General features: G+C 55.5%; 3 protein-coding genes across 3 annotated transcripts; 1 reads left to right on the plus strand and 2 right to left on the minus strand.

The window, feature by feature from the left end:
* The first annotated feature begins 530 nt into the window (after positions 1-530).
* On the plus strand, positions 531-6,419 carry CSUI_002885 (major ampullate spidroin). Its single transcript, XM_068063084.1, has 5 exons — positions 531-1,978; positions 2,605-2,741; positions 3,036-3,198; positions 3,554-4,557; positions 5,405-6,419. The coding sequence occupies exons 1-5, from the start codon at positions 1,847-1,849 to the stop codon at positions 5,478-5,480; spliced, it is 1,512 nt and encodes a 503-aa protein (XP_067924931.1). The 5' UTR covers positions 531-1,846; the 3' UTR covers positions 5,481-6,419.
* Positions 6,420-6,501: 82 nt separating this feature from the next.
* Positions 6,502-21,099, minus strand: CSUI_002886 (3 5 -cyclic nucleotide phosphodiesterase domain-containing protein). Its single transcript, XM_068063085.1, has 12 exons — positions 16,909-21,099; positions 16,400-16,587; positions 15,949-16,021; positions 15,212-15,332; positions 14,942-15,043; positions 14,228-14,327; positions 13,522-13,709; positions 12,222-12,738; positions 11,192-11,421; positions 10,272-10,701; positions 9,753-9,911; positions 6,502-9,098 (listed from the first exon to the last, which is right to left on the minus strand). Exons 1-12 carry the CDS (start codon positions 19,349-19,351, stop codon positions 8,718-8,720), a joined length of 4,932 nt encoding a protein of 1,643 aa, XP_067924932.1. The 5' UTR covers positions 19,352-21,099; the 3' UTR covers positions 6,502-8,717.
* Positions 21,100-23,905: 2,806 nt separating this feature from the next.
* CSUI_002887 (transcription factor btf3) lies at positions 23,906-26,081 on the minus strand. Its single transcript, XM_068063086.1, has one exon. The coding sequence runs from the start codon at positions 25,850-25,852 to the stop codon at positions 24,344-24,346; it is 1,509 nt and encodes a 502-aa protein (XP_067924933.1). The 5' UTR covers positions 25,853-26,081; the 3' UTR covers positions 23,906-24,343.
* Between the last annotated feature and the right edge of the window lie 5 nt (positions 26,082-26,086).

The raw sequence follows: 26,086 nt of genomic DNA on the forward strand, positions 1-26,086 counted from the left end.
CAGGCCCAGTGCCTTCCCGCAACAGTAGAAAACGCTACAGCCGCGGGCGCCCCAGCACTCTGTACCTCCGACAGCTCCTGCCGCTACCGGCACTCTTCTCACTGGTCCGGCCCGGGCAGCCACCGTGCTTCTGTGGCTACTCGGCAACAGTGCTGTCGCGGCTGCCTCGACCGGCATAACACCCTGACACAACAGACAAGTACGTAGGCGGAGTGAAGGCCGTAGCGAAGGTCTCAATGCGACCGCTCCATCCCATGCACTGAGGGTTCCGGCAACTTCACGTCCAGTAACTGTGTTGAGGCCGAGGCTGTACTCTCCTGGAGGACCTGCCAGGTGAGTTTCGAGTTGCAACCTGCTGCGACAGGGTAGCTGCCGAAATCTGAAGGCTTGTACTAGACAAGGAGAGTCTCGCCCATCTCCTGGATTTTCCTTATCCTGGCATCGGCCTATTTTCGAGGACAAGGCAAGAGAGCTCGCAGCGGTCAACGCGTTCAGCGCAGGCGACTCCAAGAGTTGGCGACGCTGAATGGATACTGCTTACTTCGGGTGGCAAAAGCTTGCCCCTCGTTTTCAGGTTCTGCATGTTGTGTTGCTTCGATGAACTGTTGGCCGTCACTCGGAGCAGCTGACCTGGCATGAGCCCAGGCGTGACTACACAGAAGAAACGCCGGGCAGCTTCTCGGTGTGTTGAGGCCACGGATCCTGCCCGCCGATGATTCGAGTGAACTGTATACTACTGCGAGCAGAGGGCGTCGCGTCATTCATCCTCACGAGAAGGGCTTTCTTTTGGCTGTGCCGATTCCCCGGCTGTTGTGGCCAACAACAACTCAGACGGGAGACGAGGTAGTGGGTGACTGGTTGCAGAGCTGCTGTTCTTCCCTAAGCAATGTTCTTCGCCGTCATTCAACTTGCCGTCGGAAGACGCGCCGAGCTATTTTAGATGTCTTGGTTTTTGTCGTCCCTTTGGGTTTCCTTCTTTTCCTCCTTTCGCTAGCCTTGCTGGGCTGGTGGATGATTTCTCTGCGTCCCTCGTAATCTTTTCTGGCCGCGGTCAATTTTCCGCGCTTCACCCAGGTTGCCGTTTAGCTTGTTAGTGAGTTACGGTCTTCATCGCCACAGCAACCCCCTGTATTCATACGAATCACAAAAATCTTTGGGCTGTCCCGGTGTTATCAAATAAAGCTCGCGGTAGTCCCATGTTGTGTCGGTGCCTAGTCTCAGCCCTCGCGAGCAAGGTCTGCCAGCGAATCATCTGCACGTCTTCTGCCGTATCTCTACTTTCTAAAAAGGCGTAGTGCCGTTCAGGTTGTGCCCCGAAAGGAGCACGCATCCTCGTTCTGCTTCGGAGTATCTGTCTCCACCCTGAAGTTTGTACAAAGTGTGTCTGTTGGTGTATTAGATTCGGTTTTGACGACGGCTCTGTCGCTTCTATCGAAGCTTGGTGCACCTGTGAATGATGTGATATGTTGGTTTTGCTCTTATCCGGTTGGATTGTGACTGGTTGTTTTCGGCCTAGATCTGTGTGTAGGGCGACCAGAGACCCGGTTGTTCTTTTCATCGTTCGGGTTTGGTTACGGCTATGTTTTGTGCCCGTTGTCTGTCAACGAAGCGGGGAGATTATTGGGGTTCTCCTTTTGAGCTTAGGCATGGACTTGTTCGCCAGCTCCTGTCGTGACAAAGTTTGCGTGTCCCGTCGTCGGTGTTTCTCGAGTACCTTCGGTTTTTTCTCGGCGGCTCCTAGGGTAAATGACGGAGCTCCGGGCGGTGGTATCCGCAGTCGCCCCCTATAGAGTCGTAGCCCTTTTTCCTCTCTTCTCCCCGTTCTGCGTAGCGCTGCTCGAGCACAATGCCGTACCGGTCTTCCTCCTCTCCGGCGGACATTGGTCTGTCGAAGGCCGAGTACGAAGACGCTGTGAACTTGGAGAAGCTTTATTTCCTCGCCAACAAGAATGATCGATGCGCCAACTGCGGCAGAGGGGTCGGTCCTCATTCTTTTCCAGTGCCAGTCGAACCGAACCAGATTTTCTTCGTAGGCGCGTGTGTTGTTCCTCGTTTAGCTGGCCAGCTTTTGATACTCGAAGGAACGTAATGATTGCCTGGTGACCTCATGTGTGTGTGGACGCCTCTGTGCGCGGACGTAGCACCGAGAGTTGCACTGGGGAGACCAGATGCCTGTCAGGATCAGCTCGTGAGCATACCGCTCAAACGCGTAGATGTCCGGACTCTTATGGTGTACGCCCCTGTGCTAGCCGGTGTTTCAAAGTACTGATCTCTGGCGCGTTGAAAGACTATTCAACACATTAGTAGATCGGGGGCGCATATATGTCTGCTGCCACCGTTTGATGTATACTCTGTTAGGTCAGAGTGTGCATGCTTGTTTTGCTTAGGCTGCAGCGTCCCGCCCCACTGCCTCGGGACAGTAGTTCTCTTAGACGACAACGTCACGTGGTTGTTACCGTTGTAAGACGGACAGTGTGAGGCGCTTTCAGGGGCAGCTGCTTCTTTTTTAGGTATCTTGGATGTCGGAGAGGGAGTTTCATTTCTATATGTCTGTCTGTTTTCTTTTCGCATGTTATCCGGCCGCCGGTATTCTACTTTTTACAGGGTGTTTCGGCTGTTGACGTTTCGAGGTATGAGTTCCTGTGTCCTAGTTGTTGTAGTGGCAAGAGCTCAGTCAAGAAAATTGGCGAAGACCGTTTCTCGTCGTTTGAGGTTAACAAGCTGCACGCGAAATTCGACAGGTGCGCACGCTGAACACACTCTCTCCTGTCCGTATAACTCTACGTTTCCGTCATAAGACATACGTACGTATATGACTCGATTTTTCTAGGCATCTGCACTGACAAACGTAGGGACCTTGTAAGGTACAAGGAGATGCTGGTACGTGTCTGTGTCCTAGGTCCGCGCGTTGTGTTTCACGTGTTGGGATGTTGACGAAGTTCTGCTATCTGAGCGGCTTACGTAGCGTCCTCTTCGCAGCTTAGAGCCTCTGTAGGGCCCTTTCTTGTATGGGTTTCTTTTGTGGTTCCTTTCAGAGAAGGCTCACGCAAAACGCGCGCTTCCGCATCACCGGTAGGCCGATCTGCGTTCTCTTCAGGAGGCGGCGGCAGAAGGAGCGAGCGGCGCGGAGATAGGCGCAGTAACCGCAAGCCGCCTGTACCCGATTTCTCTGACGACAGTGAATCGGATTCCGCGGATGTAAGTTAGAGAGCTGTAAAAGGTAGTGATCTTCTCGCAGTCGAGGAGGCAAAAAACGGGATCTATTCTGTAGTAGACCTTGTTCTGGTTTTCATTGGACTACGGGCACCTTGATGGGGCTAGCAGTTTCAAGACATGGTTTATAAAGGTTGGCAGTCAATTTTTAGCGCCCGCGACAGGTATTTTACTTCCGTGTAACGCTTGTATGTTTTGTCGTATTGACTGTGCAGAGTAGTTGAGTTACGCGGGAGAAGGAATACATTTGGCCACGCGATGCGTTGGTGCAGCCGTGTATGTAGCGAACGAAGGACGGCAATACTGCACATCCCTCTGAGTCATGTGTGTGTTGTTTCAGGATGTCCCACCACCGCGGCGAAGCCGGTCCATGCCTCGAGCGGCCTCCAGCCGGACGCCACGGCATCACACTCAGCGCACGCAGTTGGATCCCTTTGATGACTTTGATGCCTCCAGTACGACAAGTTGGGGAGGAGGGGGCAGCGCGCCTTCGACTTCGTGGGCAGGAGATTTCAGTACGAATCGGAGTACTACTGGGAGCGCTATGGGGATACCAAGCTCTCCGGCAGGGATGATGCGACTGGGAGGCATGCAGCAGCACAACCCGTCTCAGATGGGAATGATGGGAGTGGGGGTAAATCCAGTGGCGGGTATGGCTGGCAACAACATGGTTGGGATGCCCCCTCCACCTCAACAGGGATGGAACCCCAACGCGGCAATGGCTGCAGCAGCTGCTGGCGGACTACCAACTGCTGCGACCGCAGGCATGGGAATGCTTGGTGCCAGTACGCCCGCAGGCATGCTGGCAACACGGCAACAGCAGCAGCAGTACCAGCAGGCTCTCCTTCAGCAATTTGCAGCGGCGGCTAGTAGGGGAACGGGCGGTCCAATGTTGGGGAACATGAACCCTGTGGGTGGGGTATCACCAGGGATGCAGATGGGGGGCACTGGGGCCATGCAGTTTGGCGCACGACCTCCTCCCTTTCCGGGAGCAGTGCAGCAGCAGTCAGCGGGGACAAATCCTTTTTTGTCGATGCAGCAGCATCCCCAGCGAGGGGGTGGAGTAGCTATGGGGCAGCCCCAGTCTATGGGGAATCCGTTTCTTTCGATGCAGCAACCGCAAGTATGTGCAGCTGGTGGGACGTTTGGCGCTCTCGGAGTTGGCGTCGCAGGAGGATTGCCGTCAGGTTTTCAACAACAGTGCATGGGACGTGGAGGTATGTTGATCGGAGGAGGACAACAGTTAGGAAGCATGGCCGGACCAATGGGAGCTGCTGGTGGAGGGGCGCTTCAGGCCTCAAATCCGTTCCTAAGTATGGGTGGGATGCCAGCTCAAGCGCAGAGGTAAGAGTGTGTCTAGGTTGTGGTGACGGGGCCGATCACTCGACGGGGTCAGCAATCTGTAACTGTACGCTGGTCGCGTTGCACCGTCTAGAGCGCCTTGCAGCTTGGAAGTCCGGAGTTTTGTAGGCAAGGCAAGGGATCACGACACGTAGGAGCGCGGATGTTCGCGTGTCAATTATGTTAACATGGGGACGGGAACGAACAATTCAGTTGGGGATTTCGGGTCCCGGTAGACTACACTCCTGCGCGAGGTGAGGAGTCCACTAGGTACGTAGCGTACAAGGGTTCCTCAGTGCATCGAGGCTCTGGGGTGTGCCACGACTGCGGAGCAGTGCAGTTTCTTCTGTGGTGACAAGCAAAACACCAGTTGCGGGTGAGGTACCGGCGTGAGCGGCGTGTTTTATGATGGTGGTGCTGATCGTTGGGGGTTCTGTTCCGTGTCATGAGGGGACTAGATACGGGACTCATCGTACTCTCGGAAACCGGTGTCCTCTCGGAGACTGAAGTGCACCTGGGGTTCCGCCCAATAGCCCCCCCCCTTGCTCTGATGGTTGCCTTTCACAACACGTTCGCTAACTTGGTTATACAGCGCTAGTTGATGTGGTGCGTTTTGCTCCTGTAGTTCATCCTTCGTAGCCGGTGCTGTCGTGACGTGGTGGGGGTTCTAGGAGGTATGTTGCCACGTTGCGTCAACTGGCGTCGTAGCCGAAGGAAAACAATTGTCAGTTGATGATTGAGGGTGCTCTTAGGGTCACCGCCTGCCTGGGGCGGGGATATTTTTTGAAGGCTACCTACATCTTTTTCATTGTTTTCTTTCCCAGTGAGACGGTGTGTCCTGCTGTTGCAGGCCCATGGCGACGATGAATAGTACGAATTCGGGCGGGCCGATGACAGGCAACCCGTACAACACATCCATTTGGTGACTTCGTGTATGAAGACTCCATGGGTGCCCACGTTTCGCGTCTGCTGAGGCAGCGGGTGAGGACTGGGTTTGCTGCGCACGGTGCTGGAGAAGTTCCTGTCTCCCCGCTTCGGCCATAGGAAGGGACCGGACGTGACGTGGCGACCGTCTCGTCCCCGGTGTGGCTTTAAGGCCTTCCAGGTCTTGTGATCTCATTGCGGCTGTAATTTGTCATTCGTTGAGGCTTCCTTGCGCTGTGTTCGCGGTTTTTGAGTGTATTCACCCAAGTTGGTGCATTTGCAGGTGTGAGAGCGTGGGTATACTATACTGTGACGGTCCCCCAGAGGGGAAACTACCCCGCATATCTGAAGGGTTTCTCTTAGCCTCTTGTCCGCAGTGTCGGGCCGGCGGTTTTAAGCGTGTATGTATCTGACAACTTTGCCTGACCATGCTCGGCGGCACGTTGAACGCTGGTGTATACCAGCGTAGGCGAAGAGCTTTTCCAGCCTTGGCCATACGAGGAGGTACGGCCGTGCCTCCTGACCATGCAACTTTGAAGGAGTCGGCTGGTGGTGAGCATTCTTAGTCCACTGTTCAGAGTCACTGGGTGTGCGGTGATCGGGGGTAATTCGCTGGTGGGCGAAGTTGGAAAACACTAGATGTTTCGGTTATTTGCGGGTAGCTCTGTCCCTTGCGGTTATGGCGTCGGAGCGCCGAGGAGGCCCATGTAGACCGGCGGGGGTTGAGCTGCGTGTTTGCATGTAGAGCTTAGAAATCTTCGACATTCTGTGCGGTTGTCATGAGATGCTCGGCGCGTAGTCGATCGCCTACGTGGTGGATACGTACCCCGTACTTATGTACCAGGTACGAGTTGAGGACGGGAAAACTTTGCGAACGACAACGTGTATTTGCTCGTGCTTACTAGGGCGACTAAGTTTTGCATGGGTTTCAGCATGGGAGGGATCCACCATGGTGCCACAAGCGTGCTTCGAAAGTAGACGCGCCACACGCATGCAGAAACTTGCACAATCCGTTTCGAGTGCTCTGATGGAAAGAACAAACTGCTCACAAGCGCGTGGAACCGCATTAGCTCACTATGGACAAACAAAGTGGTCCGTCCCTATGCAAGCAACAAGAGAGGCAACCATCTTTTTTGAAGTGCCGCCAGACGGACTACTTTAGCATTTGTGCCGGAAGGACTCTGTTGACATTTATTCAGGTTTGTGGATGCTTCTTCGCTTTATATCTCCAGCACCCTACGTGCTCTACCGCGCTGCGGAATCTGGTGATCTGCACATCTACTTGACGCACCGCAGGCCATTTCACTGACCGAGCATCCCTCTACGACAGACAAGTTAGATCACACTTTCAACAGCTGGTGGACATTCAAACACTGAAACAACAGGCACAGCTGCCTAACTCGGCCATCATGGTAGGTACGTGAGCTACGCGCCCGTGAGGCTACAGCACGGCTCGCGAATCCAGTGGCAGCTCCGAGTCGCCCGTAAAATCAACTCGAAAACGAGGCCCCGAGTGCCACTCACTGCGAAATCAATCGGCTTCCGATTCGGATAGTTCAAAAGCAGTCCTTACAATAGGGGCTTACATGGTTCCGACTATTGTTGTGTCCTCAAGTCTACCTGGTCTCTTCAATAGGCTACACCGCTGGACAGCGGAACACGAGGCCTCCACAAACGACGGCTGACGAATGGCTTCGTGTTGACAGTCCGTTATTTGCCGAGTGGCAATACCTTTTCGATTGATAGACCGCTGTCAACTCCGAGGACACCTTCGACACGGGAGTTCCGCCGAGGCATAACCGAAAGAAGTAATCTATCTTCGGGATCGACGGAGGCCTGCGAAGGGCACATGACAATCCGGCTGGGAAACGCACCCCCGACAGATGAAGAATGGCTTCGTGTTAACAGCCCGTTCTTTCCCGAGAGGCAGTACCCGATTGATAGACCGTTGTCAACTCCGAGACTCCGACAGGAGAATTTTGCCGTGACAGAACCGGAAGAAGTAATCATTATTTCTTCGGGGTTGACGACGGCCGCGAAGCCCACAGGACAACCCGCTTGGAAAACGCACCTTCGACCATCGCCCCGGTGCAGCCGGAGAGAGTCGGCCTCTGGGAATCTCCATGGCTAGCAGAGGCACGCCCGTTCTTCAACGCACTTCGGAAAGAGGACCGTCAGTTCACGCCAGCACCGACTGCTCTTTCCTGGATGTCGAACAAGCTGCGCGCCTCTCAGCCGCGCTCGCCGCCCTCCGCAGCTCATGCCTTGGGGCCTACCTAGGTGAGCAGTTCTAGAGAGACTGCTCTCCCATGAGTTGCTCCTCAAGTTTCAGCAGCGGTCCCTGGGGGTACGCCCTCGTTCGATAGCGGCGGGGCGACGCCCAGATGACATAGTGAGAGAGTGTCTCCAATGCCTTTGTCGCTTGCTGTCTCGCTTGATGGTGAATCCTTCCTGATGGTTTTCCTGCTGATACAGAAGTGCCCAGCTACCCTTCTTTCCCACCGTAACAGCAGCTGAGAGATATCACCTTGCTCGCCGCTGACGGCGCTGGGGTAGCTTGCTGGAACACCGGCTTCAAATCGCCACATGTCGCTGCTGGAAAACGACGGTGGGCCTGCTTCACCCTGAACGACCAGAATTGGCTGTGCTACGAAAGGGAACTGCGGTCGGTCTGGGGTTCGGAATAACGAGAAACGTAGCCAGAACAACACCTGAGACGGTCCGAACATAATACCGGCTCGCAGACAGCCGTACAAGGCTAGTCCCTGAGCACTGCCTTTCTTCCAGCGACAAGGGGATGATTCTCGGACGGAGACAAAGCCACGGACAATCTCCCGTGCGTCGCAGCGGTCATCCGCCGCTGTCCGCTCACCTGTGCAGTCATGAAGCACGGCGAACCCTCGATTGTCAGTCACTCCGTGATGAGGTGCGAGTCCGTTTGAAGGATCGCGAAAGAACGAGAGAGGAGCACCTTCGCGCCACCAGATGAGGAGCTCAACAAGCAAAAAAATTTAGTCGGCGCCTGCTTTCCGCCAACGTCGTCTGTTCCTCTCGCTTGTCAATCCGAAGCGGGCACCTTCTCTGTGACGTCTCCCTTCACGAAGTACGGTCTCGACGAGCGCTGGTTTTCCTTCGTTGACTGCTGTAGCGTGTTCGCGCTCATGTAAGACCGGTAATACAGATATCTTGAACGGAGTGCCTGGCATCGACCCGAAAAACGAAGGAAGCTCCATGCGACGTCAGTGACGAGTGGCTGCATCAGCGGTAGGAGCAGCCTTAGTGCTGTTGGTCTCTCTCCCTTCGCTCTGCACCGAACCGGAACGACCTGCGTCACCCGAGGAAGCAGCCTGATTTTTGGGGTCTTCACTAGTAGAAGCCTGGTTAGCTTCCGCGCCCTGCGCTACTGCTTTCCACCTTCTCAAGTTATCCGCCAGATACTTGGTGATTTGTCGGCGGATGCCACCTCGACCTTTCAGAAGATCTTCGGCGCTCCGGACACCATGGAACAGCGGCTCGACGACGATTTCGATAAAACGGTACTGCGACTGAGGAAATCGGTGTCGTTGCCGCCGATCAAAAATCTCAAGCACGGTCATGCCTTGGCGTAGCTCTTCGTCTCCCTGAAAGAAATAGAAAACGCACATACCCGTTCTGTCCATGCCCGGTCCAGGCCGTGCTCAGCGAGCTCAGGTCATTTAGCCCGCACGGGCATGTCAAATCATGGAACCCCGTCGCCATTTTGTGTGAACACGTGGGATACCGAATTCTTAGGCCTTCGGACCGACGGCGGAGCCTTTGTCAACTCAGCCGTGCCGTGGACCAACTTAAAAGCTTCTACACACGCACACGAGCCCATCCAATCTCGTCGTGTACAAATTTGTCCCTCCTTCGCGGCCGGATAAGAAACGATACACCTCAGAACAACGAGCTGGTAACAGGGTCCAGAGACAAGGCAGCGCCTGCATCTTCACGCTGTCTTGGTTCTTCTGCTGCTGCTCCTGCGATCACTACTTTACTCACCCGCTCTCTGGGCCCAACCCCAGGGGATCGACTTACTGTGTCAGGGTCAAAGACCGCGACACAACAAACATTTTCAGGCCACGATTCAGGTACTCGCGTGCTTCAAAATGCACTGAAGACCAGTGCGGTGTGAAGGAGCCCGACAGACCCTCACTGCAACCTAAGCTGTGGTCGCTGCTGGCGTACAAGCGCACGCAACAGCTACGGTGAGGCAGTACACTCGAGTACTCCAATGCTTTGTCGAGAATTCGCACCTGCTTGTAAAATTCCTCGCAAAGGCACTCCGTCCAACGTTGGTGCTGCTCCCAGCGGGTCGCTGTGTGCGCCAAATCGGCAGCTTTTATACACGCTTGGAACAGTAGCCACCGGTCGCCATCGTTGCTGAGATCAAAATTTCCCGCCTCGGTTCGGACCTGAAAGGTGTGTACACACAGGCGATCATCTCTGAGCGACACACTGCCTGCGCTGGTCAGCACGACGTCGAAGAGCTGGTTCGCTGTGTTTCCGCCAAGACCAAGGAAAGCAACGTTTATTAATGCGTGTCTGGACATGCTGTGGCCAAGCGAGGGGAAACAAAATCTACAGAAGGCAGCGCAAAGGCATCTGCAGCTTGCCACGTCCGGGCAGCTGCACAGCAAACACATCCGGAAAAACGGCGCCTCCGTAAGGGCCCGCGTGGACAGAACGCAGCGACCGTCGCTAGCAGCGTACGCTCTTCTGCCCTATCACCATGTGCAGCTACCCTTACCAGAGAGCAACAATGGCTGGCCGACCTGCGAGCGGCCCGGACCACGCTCGGGCCCGGCCACCAATGTCACTTCGGGTGGAACTGCCTGGGAGGGGGCGAAGCACTCGAATCGAGCAACATCTTGCATTGCATTCTTTCCTCGTGATCTTACCCTTAGCCGACTGACATATGATATGTGTTTGCTCATGTCGGTAGACAATATGAGTCCAATAATGTTCTGCCGGATGTATTGATACGCATCCTTGGCGAGGCCTCTAAAAATATTGTGGTCTTCCCCGAAACCGGCAGTCCGAAAGCAGCAGGCCGCATGGTAGTTCTCGAGCACGGCGATGTCGTTGTAAGTTGTCGCTAGTAAAGACTGAGAGCTGATGAGATACTGATTGTTCAGTCCCGGATGTCCCACATCATGAGCCAAAGAAGCGACCGCCAGGCAAACTTCGTCTACGTACGTTAGGCTGATGCGGCAAACACACACGCGCAGTTCCTACGCACAGGCCTTGACGGACAAAGAAAAGGTCACCCCGACCAGAGGGTTCAAAATCCGTACACGCCTGTTGGTCGGGAGGCACTGCCCCCTCCTGCTTAAGCGCTACAGCTGAAATCTGTCAGACAGCAGGAGTAGGTCTTCCGTTCCCTGAAAGCGTGGACACTCACGTAGGAATTGCGCTGTAACACATACGGCTGAACACTACGTCAACACCGCGAAAGAGGACTGAATGGCTGACCCCCCCGCGCGGGCACGCAGTCGGCGGAACGGAGGTGCTCGATTCCGGCTACCAGCGTCTCATATCAATGCGATCGGACTGATTCGCTCTCTGGAAGGAGCGAGATGGTACCGGTACATCACGCGAGTAGACCAGTTTAGGTGAGATAAATATTCCGGAAAACAAGACGCAGTTGCAAGCTTGACCAAGACGGAAGTCGTACGTGGCATGCTGAACTTACGCTTGCTTTGAGGGTAGGACTTCATTGACAATGATAAGGCAAGCGTGAGAGACCATGGCGGCGTGCAGTTGGTTGTGGTACGGATTGCTAGGGCAATACTGCTGTTGCAGACAGTGAAGGAAGCACCCGAGCACATTCGGCCCGCATCGGAGCCCTTCGGATCGAAGCAGGGGTAACAACTGCATTTCTCCTGTCACCCGCAGCGCATTACCTCCCACCTTCTCGTCGAGCTGAATGCGCAAGGGAAACAAAGCGTCTTCTCATGAGACAATCGCTTCCGAAGGCGGAGCCACTCCCCACTTTCACGCATACATTGTCCTCTGAACTGCCCGTCATTACTATCAGCAGTGTCAGCCTACAAAAGCAAAACAGCTTCGGTGACTTAATAGGCGTCATCAGGACGCTGCACAACCAGGATACGTGAGCACGTTGCTTTGTAGTAGGACAAGACAAGGGTGCCGAGCCGAGGCTTCTCTGCTCCCGCCTTCTCCTTCCCAGCTTCGCAGTGTGACCCATAGGCGTATTTAAAGAATATATTGGCCAGGGCGCTCAGCCGCCCCCGAATACCAAGGGTAAGCGTGAGCAGGCCTAAACAATTGAAGAAAGAGACACGGATTCCCACGCTGGTTGTGTACGTAATGCCTGTGCCTCCCCGGAGAGGGAACAACAAGGCACCCGCCTTAGTCTTCATGAGAATGCTGTGCGGTGTGAGTTGGCGGGGTACTCTGCTGAAGCAGCCGTGCGTTCTTCAGCTGCAGCCAGGTCCATCTCTGCCTTGTACGTGGACCTTCCTGATGAAGCAGCCCCTGGAAGTATCACTTGTCCAAGCGGAGCTAACACCGAACTAGCTCAGAGGTCTCTGATATCCACGTGTTGAACCTGCACATAGCGGTGGAGTCTAACTATTTCACTGAGCGGTGCCCAGGTGGCCCGTACTGAAAGTGACTTGTCACACGCGCTTCCTACCAGGACAATAAACTCCGGCTTCGCTCCTCTGCGCTACAAAATATAAATGAATTGTCGGTCTCACTTCAAAAAAATCAAGGTCCCAGTCGACGCCGATGGCAGCGCGCAGTCCGTCTGAAAGCCCATCAGTCTTCGTCAGTATTGAGCACTCGGGGGAATCTGACACAGTGAACAGGCCGTTGTGCAGAACTGATCGTTGCCTTGTGAGCGCCTCTGAAGTCCAACCACGCCCGAAACCATGGCCGGCACCGCTAACACCACCCCCGCTACTGGCCGGAGCATGTGAAGAGCCCTGCAGGGGGGCATGTCCTCCACCTAGAGGAGGAGTCTGAGTGCCGCACCCCGGGCTGGCGAAGGACGTGGAGTCAGCAGGAGGGCACCCCTGTGAGTTCCCCTGAGACGGAAGCGTTCTAAAGGTCGCGCCTGAACCACTGAAAGAAGCGCTCCGTCTGCGTAACTCTAGGAAGAGCGAATGGCCCACATCTTGCCCCTCCGGCACAAAGCGGAGCAGCTCCGACATTTCTTCCTTATTCATTTGCGCATGGTAGACGTTATGCACATCCGTCACGATGTGGAGAACCCTGCGAAAAAAATGAAAAGTTTCGGTCACACCGTAGGTGTATCAACTCCATCATGGTGGAGGATCTCTGCCAGGCCACAAAAATGTCAAGAGGAAACACAAAGGCTGCAGGTTTGACGCTGGACTCTGTGCAGCCTAACGAAACATGAAGACAGACGAGACCCACCTGTATAACTACATGCGAGCACAAACATTCTGGGGTGCCACGGTAGAAGAGACAGCGAGTTCCCCGGTGAGGTTACGGGAGCTGAACAGATCTGGCGGTAAACCACGAGCACCGCGTATCAGTATGCGCATGTCGGCATCGACAGAAAAAAAAGGAACACATCTCTTGCTGAACCGCACCCCTTGCAGGATTTTTTCTGGTCGCGGAAATACACTCCTGACAACGGCAGGCAGACAGGCGACACTGCCGCCAGGTATCAGCACCAGTGCAGTCACCCACAGCATTCACGGCGAGCACAGGAGGGCCCACTCCCGCACGAGCAAGCCAGCTGGAAGTGACAATGCTCGATAGAACAACGTTCAGAAGCACCGGCAGCTAGTGCAAACCTCTGGTCCGCTGTGCTCTACCACGGTTTCCTGGCGCTTGATGTGCGACGACTGAAGCAATTGGTAGCCGCTGCCCCACACATACTCGTCCACAGAAAAAAGACCGTCCTTTCTCTGGAATCGCAGGAACACTAGGACAGAACCAAAGCCGCTCCTGCCCGGCCACTCGAGAAGAGAGCGATACCAACTCCCATAGCTTTGTCCAGAGACAGTGATGAACGCGAAAACTTACTGTCCTTGGATGTCGGCTACTCTTTCGAGCGCGAAATTTTTGTACAGACGACTGGCATCTCCCAGTGATGCGAATCTCAGCAAGACCTGCGACTGTCTTATCAGCATGGCCAACCGTTCAATGCCTGTCCTTGCAGTGTGGTGAGAAAACAGCTTCTCTTCTGCCGCCCGCAAGCGCTGCAGCCCATGCTGGAGAGAGGCAGAAAGCCCGCACAAGTCAGAGTCGGCAACTGCACGCCCCAGCAACGCACTCGACCAGCAGCTGGCCCCAGCGAACAAACTACACGATCCGTCGATTTTTGGAACTACGGGGGGCTCTCACTTTGATACACTGCGTTTCAACAGCGCTCCAGTACCCCGCCTACGACCAGCAGGGTGTTTCTGCCGCAAACTGCCATCGCGGGTGGCTGCACAAGACCCGCTCTGGCCCGAGTCCCTGCAGCCTGCTTCTGTGATACTTAAACACTCGAAGTCCCTCTTACACGACTGCAACGCACCTTCGAGGTTGCCCGCACTGCTTCGCTCAGCAATTCCGACAAGCGTGCAGTAGCGAACGGTGCCAGGTGTGTGCAAGATAGCAATGGTCGGCCCGAGCCGAAGCTTGCCCGACCTCCCTGCTCGACAGGCATATCTCTGCTACTCATTAGTTTCCTCACTACGACAAACAAGACAGTCAGGCCTCACGAGAGGCTTTTGTCTCCACTCACTTTCCATCTCATGTAGAGTTGCCTATGAGAGACCTCCATCTGTGCGCGGCCCAAGAAACCGCACAATATGAAGAGGCAGCTGCTAAGAGCGCAGATAGGCCTGCATCGTGCACATACGATCGAAGATCAGGCATGAGACGGTACAGAACCGACAAGATAATCTTGATAGACGCCCTCCTGTCTATGCGGTCTCTTTGATTGCTGTCACTGTCAAGTCTCTGAACTCTGAATGCACGAAAGCAGCTGACTGTCCTGAGGACTAGTGGCCGAGGGGGCCCTGAGTTATCTAGAGAAATAACCTAGCTTCCGTCTTGGGGCGCCGACCATCCCCGGCCACTCCAAGGGGGGCTCCACGGCTCAGCACCTGTCAAACCCGCACTCCTCATCGTCTTTCTGTCTGTTAAACGCCAGTGCCTATCGGGGCTCTCGAACCACCTCCCGTGAGCCCCCCTCGTCGGATACGCGCCTTCAGGGTGCCACAACAGGCCCCAGTTGAATCCCTGAACCAGCGCGCTGCCATACTCTGATGTGCTTGCAGCCGACCATTTCAGCGCCCCTGTCACGGAGTCCTCTGTCCCCGATCCGTGAGGTGCAGAGAAAGTACCCACGAGTCAGAAGACACCCTGCAACTACCCACTTGGTAGGGCCAGCCGCCCGAGGCTCTGGTTTTCGAACAGAACGTTTCATCTACCAAGTTGAACTGCCGTCTCTCACCCGTCAGAAGATATGCACTGAGGGTACAGGCAAACGGCCATGATGCAGCAGCCGACGCAGCCCAGAAAATGCACGATGTGCATTGGCGCCGAAGGAAGTGTCCTGGACAAAAAAGAAGAAAGCCTCCCCAGAATTGGGAAAGAACCAAATCCAGTGCAAACAGCACCCGGCGAGCCGAGGAAGGAAAGCAGGCGTGGCAGCGCCGCTCGGTGGTCCTGCTCGACCGGCCCATCCCGGGCAAGGCCGGTTCTAACACACCAGAGTTCTTACCTGACGGGAAGCACCATGTCGATTACGATGATGTGGAACAGACAACAGAGAGAAAGAAGGACGAGCTCAGAGGAGAGTGCCCGTGGTTCAGACATTCCCTGCCTCTGCTCAGCGGAGCTTTCTGCATAAGAGACAATCACCTCACGCAGCTTGAAATGACCCTCTACAACGGCGGCGTACACTACTCGGTTCAGACACGGTAGGTACTCCTAGTGTGTGGCGCACAGTCCTTCATAGTCCGGTTGTATCTACTACACCTCATCTCTACCGGCGGACCGTGCCCGGCGGTGCAGCGTTCAGAGATAGTACGTGATTACACACAAAAACTCAAAGACAATACCTTAAGCGCTTCAGGCAATGCACTCCGAGTCTACCAGCACGGTGATGTGTTCCTTTCGGAAGTGAAGCAGTACAGCATTCCGAGTTTGTCGGCCATCCTTTACCGCCGGGGCGACGGTCAGTACAGTACTGGTTTTTGCTCCTCGTGGATGCAGACAAAACATTTTCCCGCTGGTACGCAGGCGACATGAACACGCAGCTTGGGACCCCGAGATGGCCCATTGTGACAGAGGCATGTTTGAACAGGCAAATACACGCGCGACCTACAGACCTACGTGACGCATCTGTAGATAGCACGAGCTCTATGCCGAGCCGGCCTGCTGACAAGCCATGGATCTTTATTGGAAAGTGCGGTGCTCCGTACGTGATTCACATCCGCTGCGCCGGGTGCTCCTTACCCGGTGAGCCTTCTCCAGCACTCCGTCCCATGAAAGCCACGCAGACCATACAGGTGACGCGGGTGAAAAAAGCCTGAGGCAGTACAGAAGCAAAGTGACGCTACTGCTTACACATCTGCTGAGCCACTTGAAGAAGACCGGTTCGCTGACGTTATGCTTCGCGTGCGTTTCGCGAAACCGTGGTAACAGGGGGCACATGCCCCTAGTCGACCCAAGCGCACAGACTTTACTCAGGAACGGCAGTCGTCGGCCACGGCAGTAATTCCTCGGGCTCTCCCTCTTCAACGGCATTGTCATGCGTCAGTCGTGGACTCCGGCTACCTTCCGGAAGCTGTCATCGCTTACACATCTTAACTCTCTCCAGCAAAGATGTGGCTTCTTACAGATCCAGCACCGAGAAACAGTTACCCAACGAGGTGCAACTGTACCATGTGAAATGTCCAGTTCTTACCAAAAGAATCATAGCGAAAGACCAGCTTTCCAAGCGTTCCTTGACCTTCGGGATTCGCCCCCCTCCGGCGAGCAATCCATAAAGAACCACGTGGATGGCAAGGCAAACAGAAATGATGACGAAAATCAAATCGAAGTTCACTATGCCATAATAGTGATAGTAGTCTCCGCGACCATCCACGAGGAAGCCTGTTCGGGAACAAAACGCCCAGGCACCGTCAGCACGACTCTCGACGTGCCCGTATAACAGCACATACCAGCACGCTTGTGAGACACACAGCAGCAAGAAAGTCAAGAAAGTAACGTCAGCCCGCGGCAGTGCGGAGAACGCTTTTCATGGTATGTGAACTGAACGAGGAGGCAGCTTCAGTTCGCACGCTGGGTGCTAGACGCATGTCGAAAGCAGGGCGTTATGTGGGCTTCGTGCGTACTGACTCTGTTTCAGTTCGTGCTGAAGAAGTGGAAATAGAGTCACGACAAGCTCTGGATCCCTGTTTCTCCCTTCCTCACCTCTCTGGACAAACCTCCACGAGATTTGAAGAACCTCTACCAACAGCAATACAATGCCGACCACCATCAACCGAAACGGGAACAAGCGGTTGAGATATCGCCGATATGCCTCCTCCTCTAACTTGTCGTCGAACTGGAGAGGCGACTGGCCGAACTTGCGGAACGTCGAAGGGCCAGGAAACCGGCTTGAGTCCTGGCGTTCTGGCACCGTCCCCGCAGTGGCGGCCTTTGCCAAATCCTGGCAGCGCCACCGTGACCAGCTTTTTGTTAGCCCGCTTGCTCTTTCTTCCGCTTCTCCACCCGAAGCGTCTGCTGTTCCTGCACCCTGCTGGCTGCAGCCATCCGCTCTGGAATCAACTGGCGGGGATGTACACCCGAAGACTCTCGCATCCGTTTCTCCAACTGATGGCTTGTTCTGTTCGCTTCCCCAGTGGTTCTGCTCATCCCTAAGTGTGCTCGGCTCCCCTGACGCAGCTCTCTGCTTCTCTGTTCTTCTCGGTCCCGAGAGGTCCCGAAGCTTTTGAGACAATCGTGTCTTCCATCCTCGACCGTCGACATCTTCTAGATGCTCTGTCTCCGCACGCCGTAATACGGTGCTTCTGTGCCTGACGTGGGGAAAACCAGGTTCTGGAGTGTCGGCACCGCCAGTCAGTCTGACCGAGCAAGACGACCCCCAGTCATCTCCACCCCACATTTCGAGGAATTTGTTGACGTACTTCAAAGAAAAAATTCCATGCGGTCGCCACAGGAGTTGTCTCCAATTCCGCTCAGATGCCCCGGTTTCTGCATGGACACTCGCTGTCGGCGGGAGCATGGAATCACTCGGGTCTGCCCGGCTGGGCAACTCCGAAGTCTGTGCGTTGCTTCCCGCTTGCGGGTCCGGCGAGCCAGCGGAGCATGTCGTTGTAGCCGCCTCGGCCGAAAGTGCCACCGCTGTCGGCGTTCCCGCGGCATTCTGCCACGCTTGGTCATTCAACAAGCTGCCTTTTCCCGCGTTCCCTTGGTTTCCCTGCTCCGCGGAGCTGTCGACCCATCGGGCAGGACCCCCTTCGGTAGTTTGGGCCCCTTCAGCTCTCGCTATGGCCACGCCGTCTCCCTCACTGTTTCCTCCAGTCGTGGGTGGCGCGGCAGCCGGCCCGCTCGATCCGTTCACGGCTCCACCGGGCTCTTGGTCCTCATGCTCCGGCGCATCCTCTGTGACAGGTGATATTGTGGATGCCTCTACAGGTGCGCATCCATGCTGTCGAGGAAACGGAGAAGACCGATGGCTACCTGGCGACCCCGGAAACGGTACAGGAGTGGAATGTGCTGCAACGTGAGCCAGAAGAGGGAGACACTGCCAGCGAGGGGAGCTGAGACTATCCGGAGCACCTTGGGACAGTCTTGCTCGGTCCCGAGACATCAACCGCGCCTGCCGCGGGGAGCCTTCGCGCGCCAAGCTACTCGCGACAGCTTCAGTCGATGACGATGAGACGAGAGAGAGCGACGTGAGAGTGCGAGTCGCAGCCACAGAAGCTGCATCCTCATCCTGCGCCCTCACGGCGGCAGAGTCGAGTCCCGTGCCAAATGCCACATCCGGCGTCTGCAGCTTGAGCTCTCTAATGAGAGCAGGACAGAACACGGCGCGAGAGAACGGAGGATCCAACGACCCAAAAGAGTTGCCTGCCGACTCAGCACTAGCAAGCCCTTCAGCGCACCACGACCGAGGCCTTCGCTTTCCCTCCACGTGAGTCAGACAGGGAACTTCACAGGACGCAGCTTGCCGCAGGCGAAAATCCTCCTTTGCTCCCAGGTGTGTCACGCGTGGAGAGGCAACGCTATGAGCCGCTGCGTCAGACTCAGACCCCGTCCGCCGCAAAGTAAAGAAGGACACGGAACCAGAGGCCTTTTTCCCGGGTTCCTCAATATGCTGTAGATGGGGAGAACAGCCGAAAGACGACATGGACGCCGGAAGAGAGGACATGGTGCGGAGCCTCGCGAGGGTTCCAAGATGGTCCTCGGGCACGGTCTGCTGTCCGAGGGTGGCAGAGCAGTTAAGGGAGGGAGGAGAAAATGATGAGTGCGAAAGACAGGAACAGGAAGCCGACGGCTGATGAGGCGCTGCCGACGGCGGCGAACCCGGAAGACACTCCGTGAAGACAGGAGAGGGGAGAAACGGGGGGTCGCTAGAAGTGTGCAAGCAGGAAGAGGAGAAGGCAGCGATATGAGAAGCGGCAGACAACGGAAGGTAGTAATCGTTCGGCCGCGGCCGGCGGGAGCGCGAAGGCGAAGGTCCTGAACCGTGGTAGAGAGAAGCTGAACACGGAGAATGCACCGGCGAAGAAAAAGAACTCCGGGGAGAGACAGGACAGTCTGGACCACCAGAGACAGCAACGAAAGAAGACGCGTCCGAGAGACGTCGGGCGGCCGCCCGCCCCATACGGTGGCGTCGTCGGCGATGCATGTCATCCGGAATCTGATTCAATCTCCACGCTCTTGCTGTCAGGACAAAATCATCTTACAAACCACACACCTTTGGAAATGCAGCGGTTGGCAATCGGGCAAACGAAGAAAGCTTGCCACGGAAACCCATTGTACCACTTTGGTGACGACTCCCCTATCGCCGTTGCTTCAAACCGCATGCAGTCCTGCAATGGCGACAGGTAGCACCGCCAGGCCCGTCTCTAGACGCCTAATGGCCTTCACGACTGCCACTTACCCGTGGCAAGTACTCACGGGCGTCCCACGTCAGGTACTCGGCCACCTTGGCCGCTGGAGCAAGAGCGGATCATGGAACACGATTTCCAGGTGTCCCTGTACACAGAAGCACGGGTGCGACAGTCGTCCTGAGCTGTGAAGTCCCCTTGGCAGTGCGGCTTTGCTGAGGTCAGATAATCGGATTCGTAACAAATGGAGTGTACTGGTTCAAATGCAAAGAGGTCGGAGTCCGCGTCCCACCATGAAAAATGGAAGTTTCTAACATGCACGAAGAGTCTCCCGACAAATAGTCGTATCCTCCAAGCTCGCCACCCGCGCAACCCGAAGGACCAGCACAGGCACGTAAGTCGGACATGCTGGTCCAGGCTCCAGACTTCGGCCCACGAAATGCCAGTGCGACGTGGGGGTATGCGGGGGTAACCAGCAGCCAAACACTTGGAGCAACCCGTCCAAACCGCAGCAGCCGAACTCCGAGGTCTTTGATGGGATCTGAGAGGGCGTCGAAGGCGGGTCCAAAAGGGAGCGTTCACAGCCGGGGGAAGCCGAAGCACTGGCGGAGGACGGAGCGGAATTCAGCTACAACACTACCGCCCGGCCACATTATCACGGGGCTGCTGACGCGGAGGCCGACCCTAGGCAAACGTCTGATAGAGATTCAAAAGAAGAGAGGGACGGCTGTGAGGAGTGAACAAAACGCGGACAAACGTCCTAAAATAGCGTACCACGCTACAGAGACACCCTCCCAGACAACGCTCGCGAGTGTGGCCCGGTTCCATGCTCTCTGGGAGAGCAGCTGGTTTCCGGCAGTGACTTTGAAACTCCAATGTACATCTGCGGTCCGAGATAGATGCCCTCCAAGGCAACGGAAATCGACTTCAGTACCTATCGTCGAAGAAGAACGCTGCAAACCACGGAAGGGCAGACGGACTGATGCAGAATGGTCCCAGATTAAAATGCGCGGTTCCGCAACGTCGACCTCGGCCATGTGATGCAGCAGAGTGCTGAGAAAAGTTGAAACAACTGTCTCTGTCTGAGAGAGAGAAATGGAGGTGTTGAATTCAGCTGAATTAGGAACAACTCGAGAGACCGGCCGGCAGCAGATCCCTTGTGTGGTGTCGGAGAGAAGGGTCTTTCCCTTGCCTGCCGGCGGAGATGTGTTGCCCTCTGCGCGACCTCTACCACAAAAGTCCACAGGAAAAAAAAAGAAAAGGGACACGTGAGAAAGCGGAGTAAAAACGCACATTCAAAAAACACCATGAAAAGAGTTGCTTTGATGCCAAAGACTCGCGAGCCGTCGCATCGACGTCACAGCCGGAAAGGATCGGGGCGCCCCGCCGCTGCAGTCTGCTATATTCTTTTCATGACTCGGCGGCGAGGCGGGGCTTTGCGTTTCGCAAGCCTGCAGTTTTCAATCGCGAGTTAGAGTTGACAGGACCTCTGGTGCCACGTTTCCGCATTCCGCACTTGTTTTTTAGCAGGTGAGGCGCATCTTGAAAGTTTAGTCGGCGCATGTCGGAGAGCGAAGGGGCCACCGGTGGACTTGTCGGAAGCGTCCCCAACCAAAACCCGGGGGGCTGTTTTCGCGACGTACGTCAGCGCCCTGCTCCGTGCTCGTCCCGTCATGTCTTTTAGAGTCTGGCTAAGAAGCACTGTTGCGTGAAGTGGGGACAGATTATTAGTTGTTCAGCTCCCGATGTCACGCATTCAGGCGCTCACAGGAACAATCCCCTCGGACAATCTGGAAGCCACCGTGTGATATCGAGGCACTACGCCACACGGTGACACGGCGCTTGTTTTCTGTCCGGAAATCACCTTGCCAGCTTGCGACGTCCAACCCAGCAGAGCATTCGTCAAGCTGAAGATGGCAGTTTGGAGTCGAGAGTCTGGCCGAGTTTTCTCGTCGGCCGTACGAAGTAGCAGCATCGAACATGGACACCGCATTCCCCCGGTGGCGGTCTAAAGGAGGTACCGGCCGATAGGAGCCTCAGTGTATGCCAGCCTCCGGGGAAACGGTGCATTTTCAACGTTCGTTGAGCGGAACTGAAATCTCTCGGGCCCCGTGCCATCACCCCACGCAGGTTAGGTGACGATAGCGGGCACGCCGTCGAAGGGTACCCAAAGACGCAGCAAACAGGCTTCTCCGTATTCGCGGAACATCCTAGCACATTGAGGGCTGAACACCGCATAGTGGTACCACACAGCACGGCCACCATACAGCCGAGACACTCCCATTGCGACCTTTGCAGCGCTGTTTCCATTACATACGATGTAAACAGCGAGTCGAAGGTCGGCGACCAATGTGCCGTGCTTCACCGCCCCCTGCCGAATTTTCGATGCAACCCATTTAACTAGCAATTATGCCAGTCGCCCTGGGTTCGGGCGATTGCCTTAAACGCGAGTATGCATTGCGATCGACTGTAGGCGGGCTCGTCCGGCTTGGCCAGAAGTTCACCTGACGGATGGTCCTGGGGAGACTCGTACTGGCTTCCACTGAGCGGGTGCCGCGGTTTTTTTGTAAACAACAGAAGGCATTCGGATTGGCGAGAAGACACCGGACGCTTGGGCAGGGAGAGTGTACAGTGCAGACGCATGGATTGGACAAAACTGGACACACAGGCCACTTTGCTGATGCGCTTGGACCACCCTGGCCTCCGTTTGTATACCTTCTTTTTTGTTGGCGCGGTGGGGAGCAAAAAGAAAAGAGGAGACTGCCAATACGGAATTCGTCGGCAGTATTCCAGGAGATATGTCTCAAAGAGGCACCAAAAACAAACCGAGGGACATCGTTGTACCACCAGCAGTCTCGGCGAGAAGTGGCAAATTTCGTCCCGCCGGCGGGAGTTACCTTGTTGGCAAGTGGGGGCGTTTACAGTATAGCTTGTGAGTTGGGCCCCGCTGAGTTCGTCTGTTGTCGTGCCGTACGCAATTTGGTGGGTGAAATTCAGTGCGCACTCTACGTGGCAGCCCAGACCGTGGTTGTCTCCGTGTTGTTCGTGCCATCGAAGATTACTTCCCGCCAAGTGTTTCTCTTCGACGGCCACAGCCATGCCGTGTGATGGTCACATGCATTAGCGGGCTTGCAACAAGCCGAGCTCCTGGTGTACTGTTCGCGCTCCCGGCATGACAACCGGCGACTTCCTGATACCTGCTGGCACGACTGTCCTATCAGCCGGAAGGCTCCGCCTTAACCAGAGAGCCTGATTCAGCACATGCCATTTCAGCCGAGACCTCTCTTCTGTGTGGGGAAGACGGGATTCGCTGGCCATCGGAAGAGCGTCGACCCCCCATAGTAATGAGGAGGGATTTACGTGCCAGTGATCCGTGCCGCGGCACCCGAATCCCATCTTCACTAGTACAGAGTGTGCGGGCTCTGCAGGGGCAGCGGATGACAAAGAATCTCACCGCGACACGCACTCACCGTTACTCCGTGGCCTACAGCTGCCGACCGTACTGCGCAGCGCGAGTACGAACCCCGTTCTACGAGGGAGCAAGAGCGTCGCACTGATGTGTCGCACCCACTAACTACGTATTTGCCCGTCTGCTAAATACGATTCTTAGTTTCTCTCTAGCCGTGTTTCCCACGAGAAGAAGGCTCTGTGTTTCCCGAACCGATGATGCAGAATGTCCCCCCTGCTCCTCACCTAGTTTTCAAAAAGACCCGAGACCCTCTCACTCCCGGCCGTGCCAGATGGGCCGTTTTCCTTCCGCTCCCGTTAGTAGCTGCTCACCTCAGCATCCAATCCAGCAGGCTAAAGACATAAACCCGCGCGGCTCTCCGACACTCCGAGTTTTCTTTTTACCCGAGGACACTCGTAGTTTCTCCTTGGCAAGCGCAGTGAACGCGTCCACGGCACGTTTCTTTCCCATCTCGCTCTGCTAAAGCAACTTGAACTAGTAGTCATTCCACAAATCGAAGTTCCTCAGCTGCGGTTCTTGGAGCTTACGACCCATCTGCCTCTGCTTTCTACATAACAGTATAGCGAGCAGATGCTTCAGTTGAGGCACGCCTGGGTGACTTGGACCCGATAAGTGAACGACGGAGCTTGGCAAGAGCAGCAATGTACTTTGTTGTCCGGCGAAGCACATTGCTGCCTTTTCTCCAGCGCCACTCGGAGCCTAAACGGCAGGGCGCGACTTCGCCGCCAGTGTGTCATGTGTGGTACTTTGCACACAGGCCCATATGAAAGGAAGAATGCGAACTGTCCAGCCAAAAAAAAAAAAAAACCGCCAGCACTGGGACTCGAAGTGGGGTTGCAAAAGCTCTCACAAAGGAAATGCATGATTCTTTACTTTCGTGGGGGATTCGAACCAAGCTGAAAGGACGCGGCAGATGAAGACCGACGGTACACACAAAAGGTGGGCAGCTTGGGACCGATTTCCCATGCGGCCCCTCGCGTTCACGGGAACCCGAAGGGGACACGTAAAAACAAAACACAAGAAATCACCGCAGTCAAAGATCAGAAGCCACATTATGATCGAGGGTCCCTGCTGCAGCTTTCGCCCTTCGCTGCAAAGAATCCCACAAGTGACAACAGGCCGGCGAGAGCACTGTGAAACCAACACACAGGCTCCGAAGCAATATGGCGTAAGGCTTGGTTGTTCACCAAGAAGCTCTAAAGAGAATGGAAGAGACTCCCCTGGCCGCGTGCAACTCAGCACGCCTCTGACGCCTGCGTTACAGGATACGTAACGAGCTAGCCAGCGGGAGAATACTCGTACAGAACGGAGAGCGACAGAATCACCTTGAGGAGAAACACCGCAGAAGACGGTCATATAGGTTCTTCGATAGACGGGGTTGGGGATTTTGTCGTTCGTACACGCTTAGTTCGGAGAGCTCCCCAATCTCGATTCTCAGGAAAGCTGTTTTGTCCGGCCCCCGGCGCGACAGCGCAATATCTCTAATCTCCAGTAGAATCGTTGCCAACCTACACCAGTATTCCACCTCGGATGCACAACTCGGCTCTTCCGTACTTGCACGGTTGTCATGACTACTGTGCGGATGACCTCCTCCGGAAGCACCTCTCGACCCGGGTGGGAAACCTAGGGTTTGGCAGAAGGCTTTGCGGGCTACCGCTGGAAGGTCACAGTATTCCGTGCGAAGGATCCTTCCTCTGGAATGAACTGCCATCAGTAGGCGGCTCACGCCGCCGATGCGCATCTGGAAGTAGAGGTCTTGCCATGGAACTCTGGATTCATTTCGCTCTGAGGCACTTTTCAATTCCTGCAAGCAGCGCTCATTTCCGTCCAACAGACAGTCTTCGAAAGGTGTTAGCGTAGACGGTTGCCGCCGAGACAGGTAAAGTGTCGGTCCCTGTCGGTAGTCGTTGACGTACTCTGGACCGTCTTCTCGGCACCCGGAATTCCCGAAGAACTTTGTTTTGTTCGTGGGGTGGTCTGTGCGGTCCTGGAGTGCCTCGGGATGAATACATGCATCAACCTCAGTCCTGACGAGCAACCTCAGAGTCCCGCACAGGACGAAGGACTGAATGAGGTGGAAGGAAGAGAGGTCACGAACATCGACTGCGTTACTCGCTTGGCCCGTGCTTTCGCCAACCGTAATCCTCGGCTTCTCTGCGCACTCGCGTTCAAACCTGTGGCCGAAGCCCACGTCCGGTCCTCGGGTCTCTTCGTGTATATGAGTGAAAACGCATGTCTCGCCGTATACATCAACATCTATAGAGGCACTTCGGCTGTACTGAGCAATATCGCGGTAAAGGAACCGTAGGAGTGCCCGCAGAACTGACCTATCGGTTATGAAGTCGAACGAAGCAAAGCACAGCATTGCCTTAGTGGTAGACCCTTCTTCTGTTACATCACCCTTCGAGCGATCTGACACGCTCCTTGAACAGGCACATGGACGATTCACCCGTCCCGCGGCACTCCAACGCTCCTGACACCCGCTCGCAGCACAGAAAAGCTGTTCCACCGGGTGGCTTGGGTCGTGGAACGCATTCTCGTGGTAGAACTCTATCCGGTCTTCTCTGTGGAGTACCTTGCCCCTTAGAGTTGAACCCCTGCTCTGGCTGATGGGCAAGGACAGCACGGGAGGTAGCCCCGGTACAGCAAGTGTATGTTCAGTCAAGGCATATATCCACGAATAACAGCCGACAGTCTGTCTCTCTGAAATGCATGGACAGAGCTGGAGTGGTTTTTCATTCGCCACCTTTCCTTGCAGACCGGCGGGGGGCTCGGTCGTGACATCGTTCGAGTGGATCGCACGCAGATGCACCAGGCCTTCTACCTTCATTGTGGGCCTCAGCGTAACTTGCTGTCCAAAGGGGTGATGTAGCACTGTATGCAGATGGGACAGCTCGGACTCGGGTGTAGAGAGTTTACGCACCGCGCACGCAGCCGGCAGTTCCGTAGCGAGGGACCGTGTGTATTACCTCCTACTGTGGAGCACGGAAAGGCACCGACGTGGGAAAGGCACCGCGACGTGGGAAGCATCCACGGTTCTCAGAAAGCTGTCTCCCACGCAATC

Source organism: Cystoisospora suis (assembly GCF_002600585.1).
Source record: "Cystoisospora suis strain Wien I chromosome Unknown contig_1229, whole genome shotgun sequence".
Lineage (NCBI taxonomy): Eukaryota > Apicomplexa > Conoidasida > Eucoccidiorida > Sarcocystidae > Cystoisospora > Cystoisospora suis.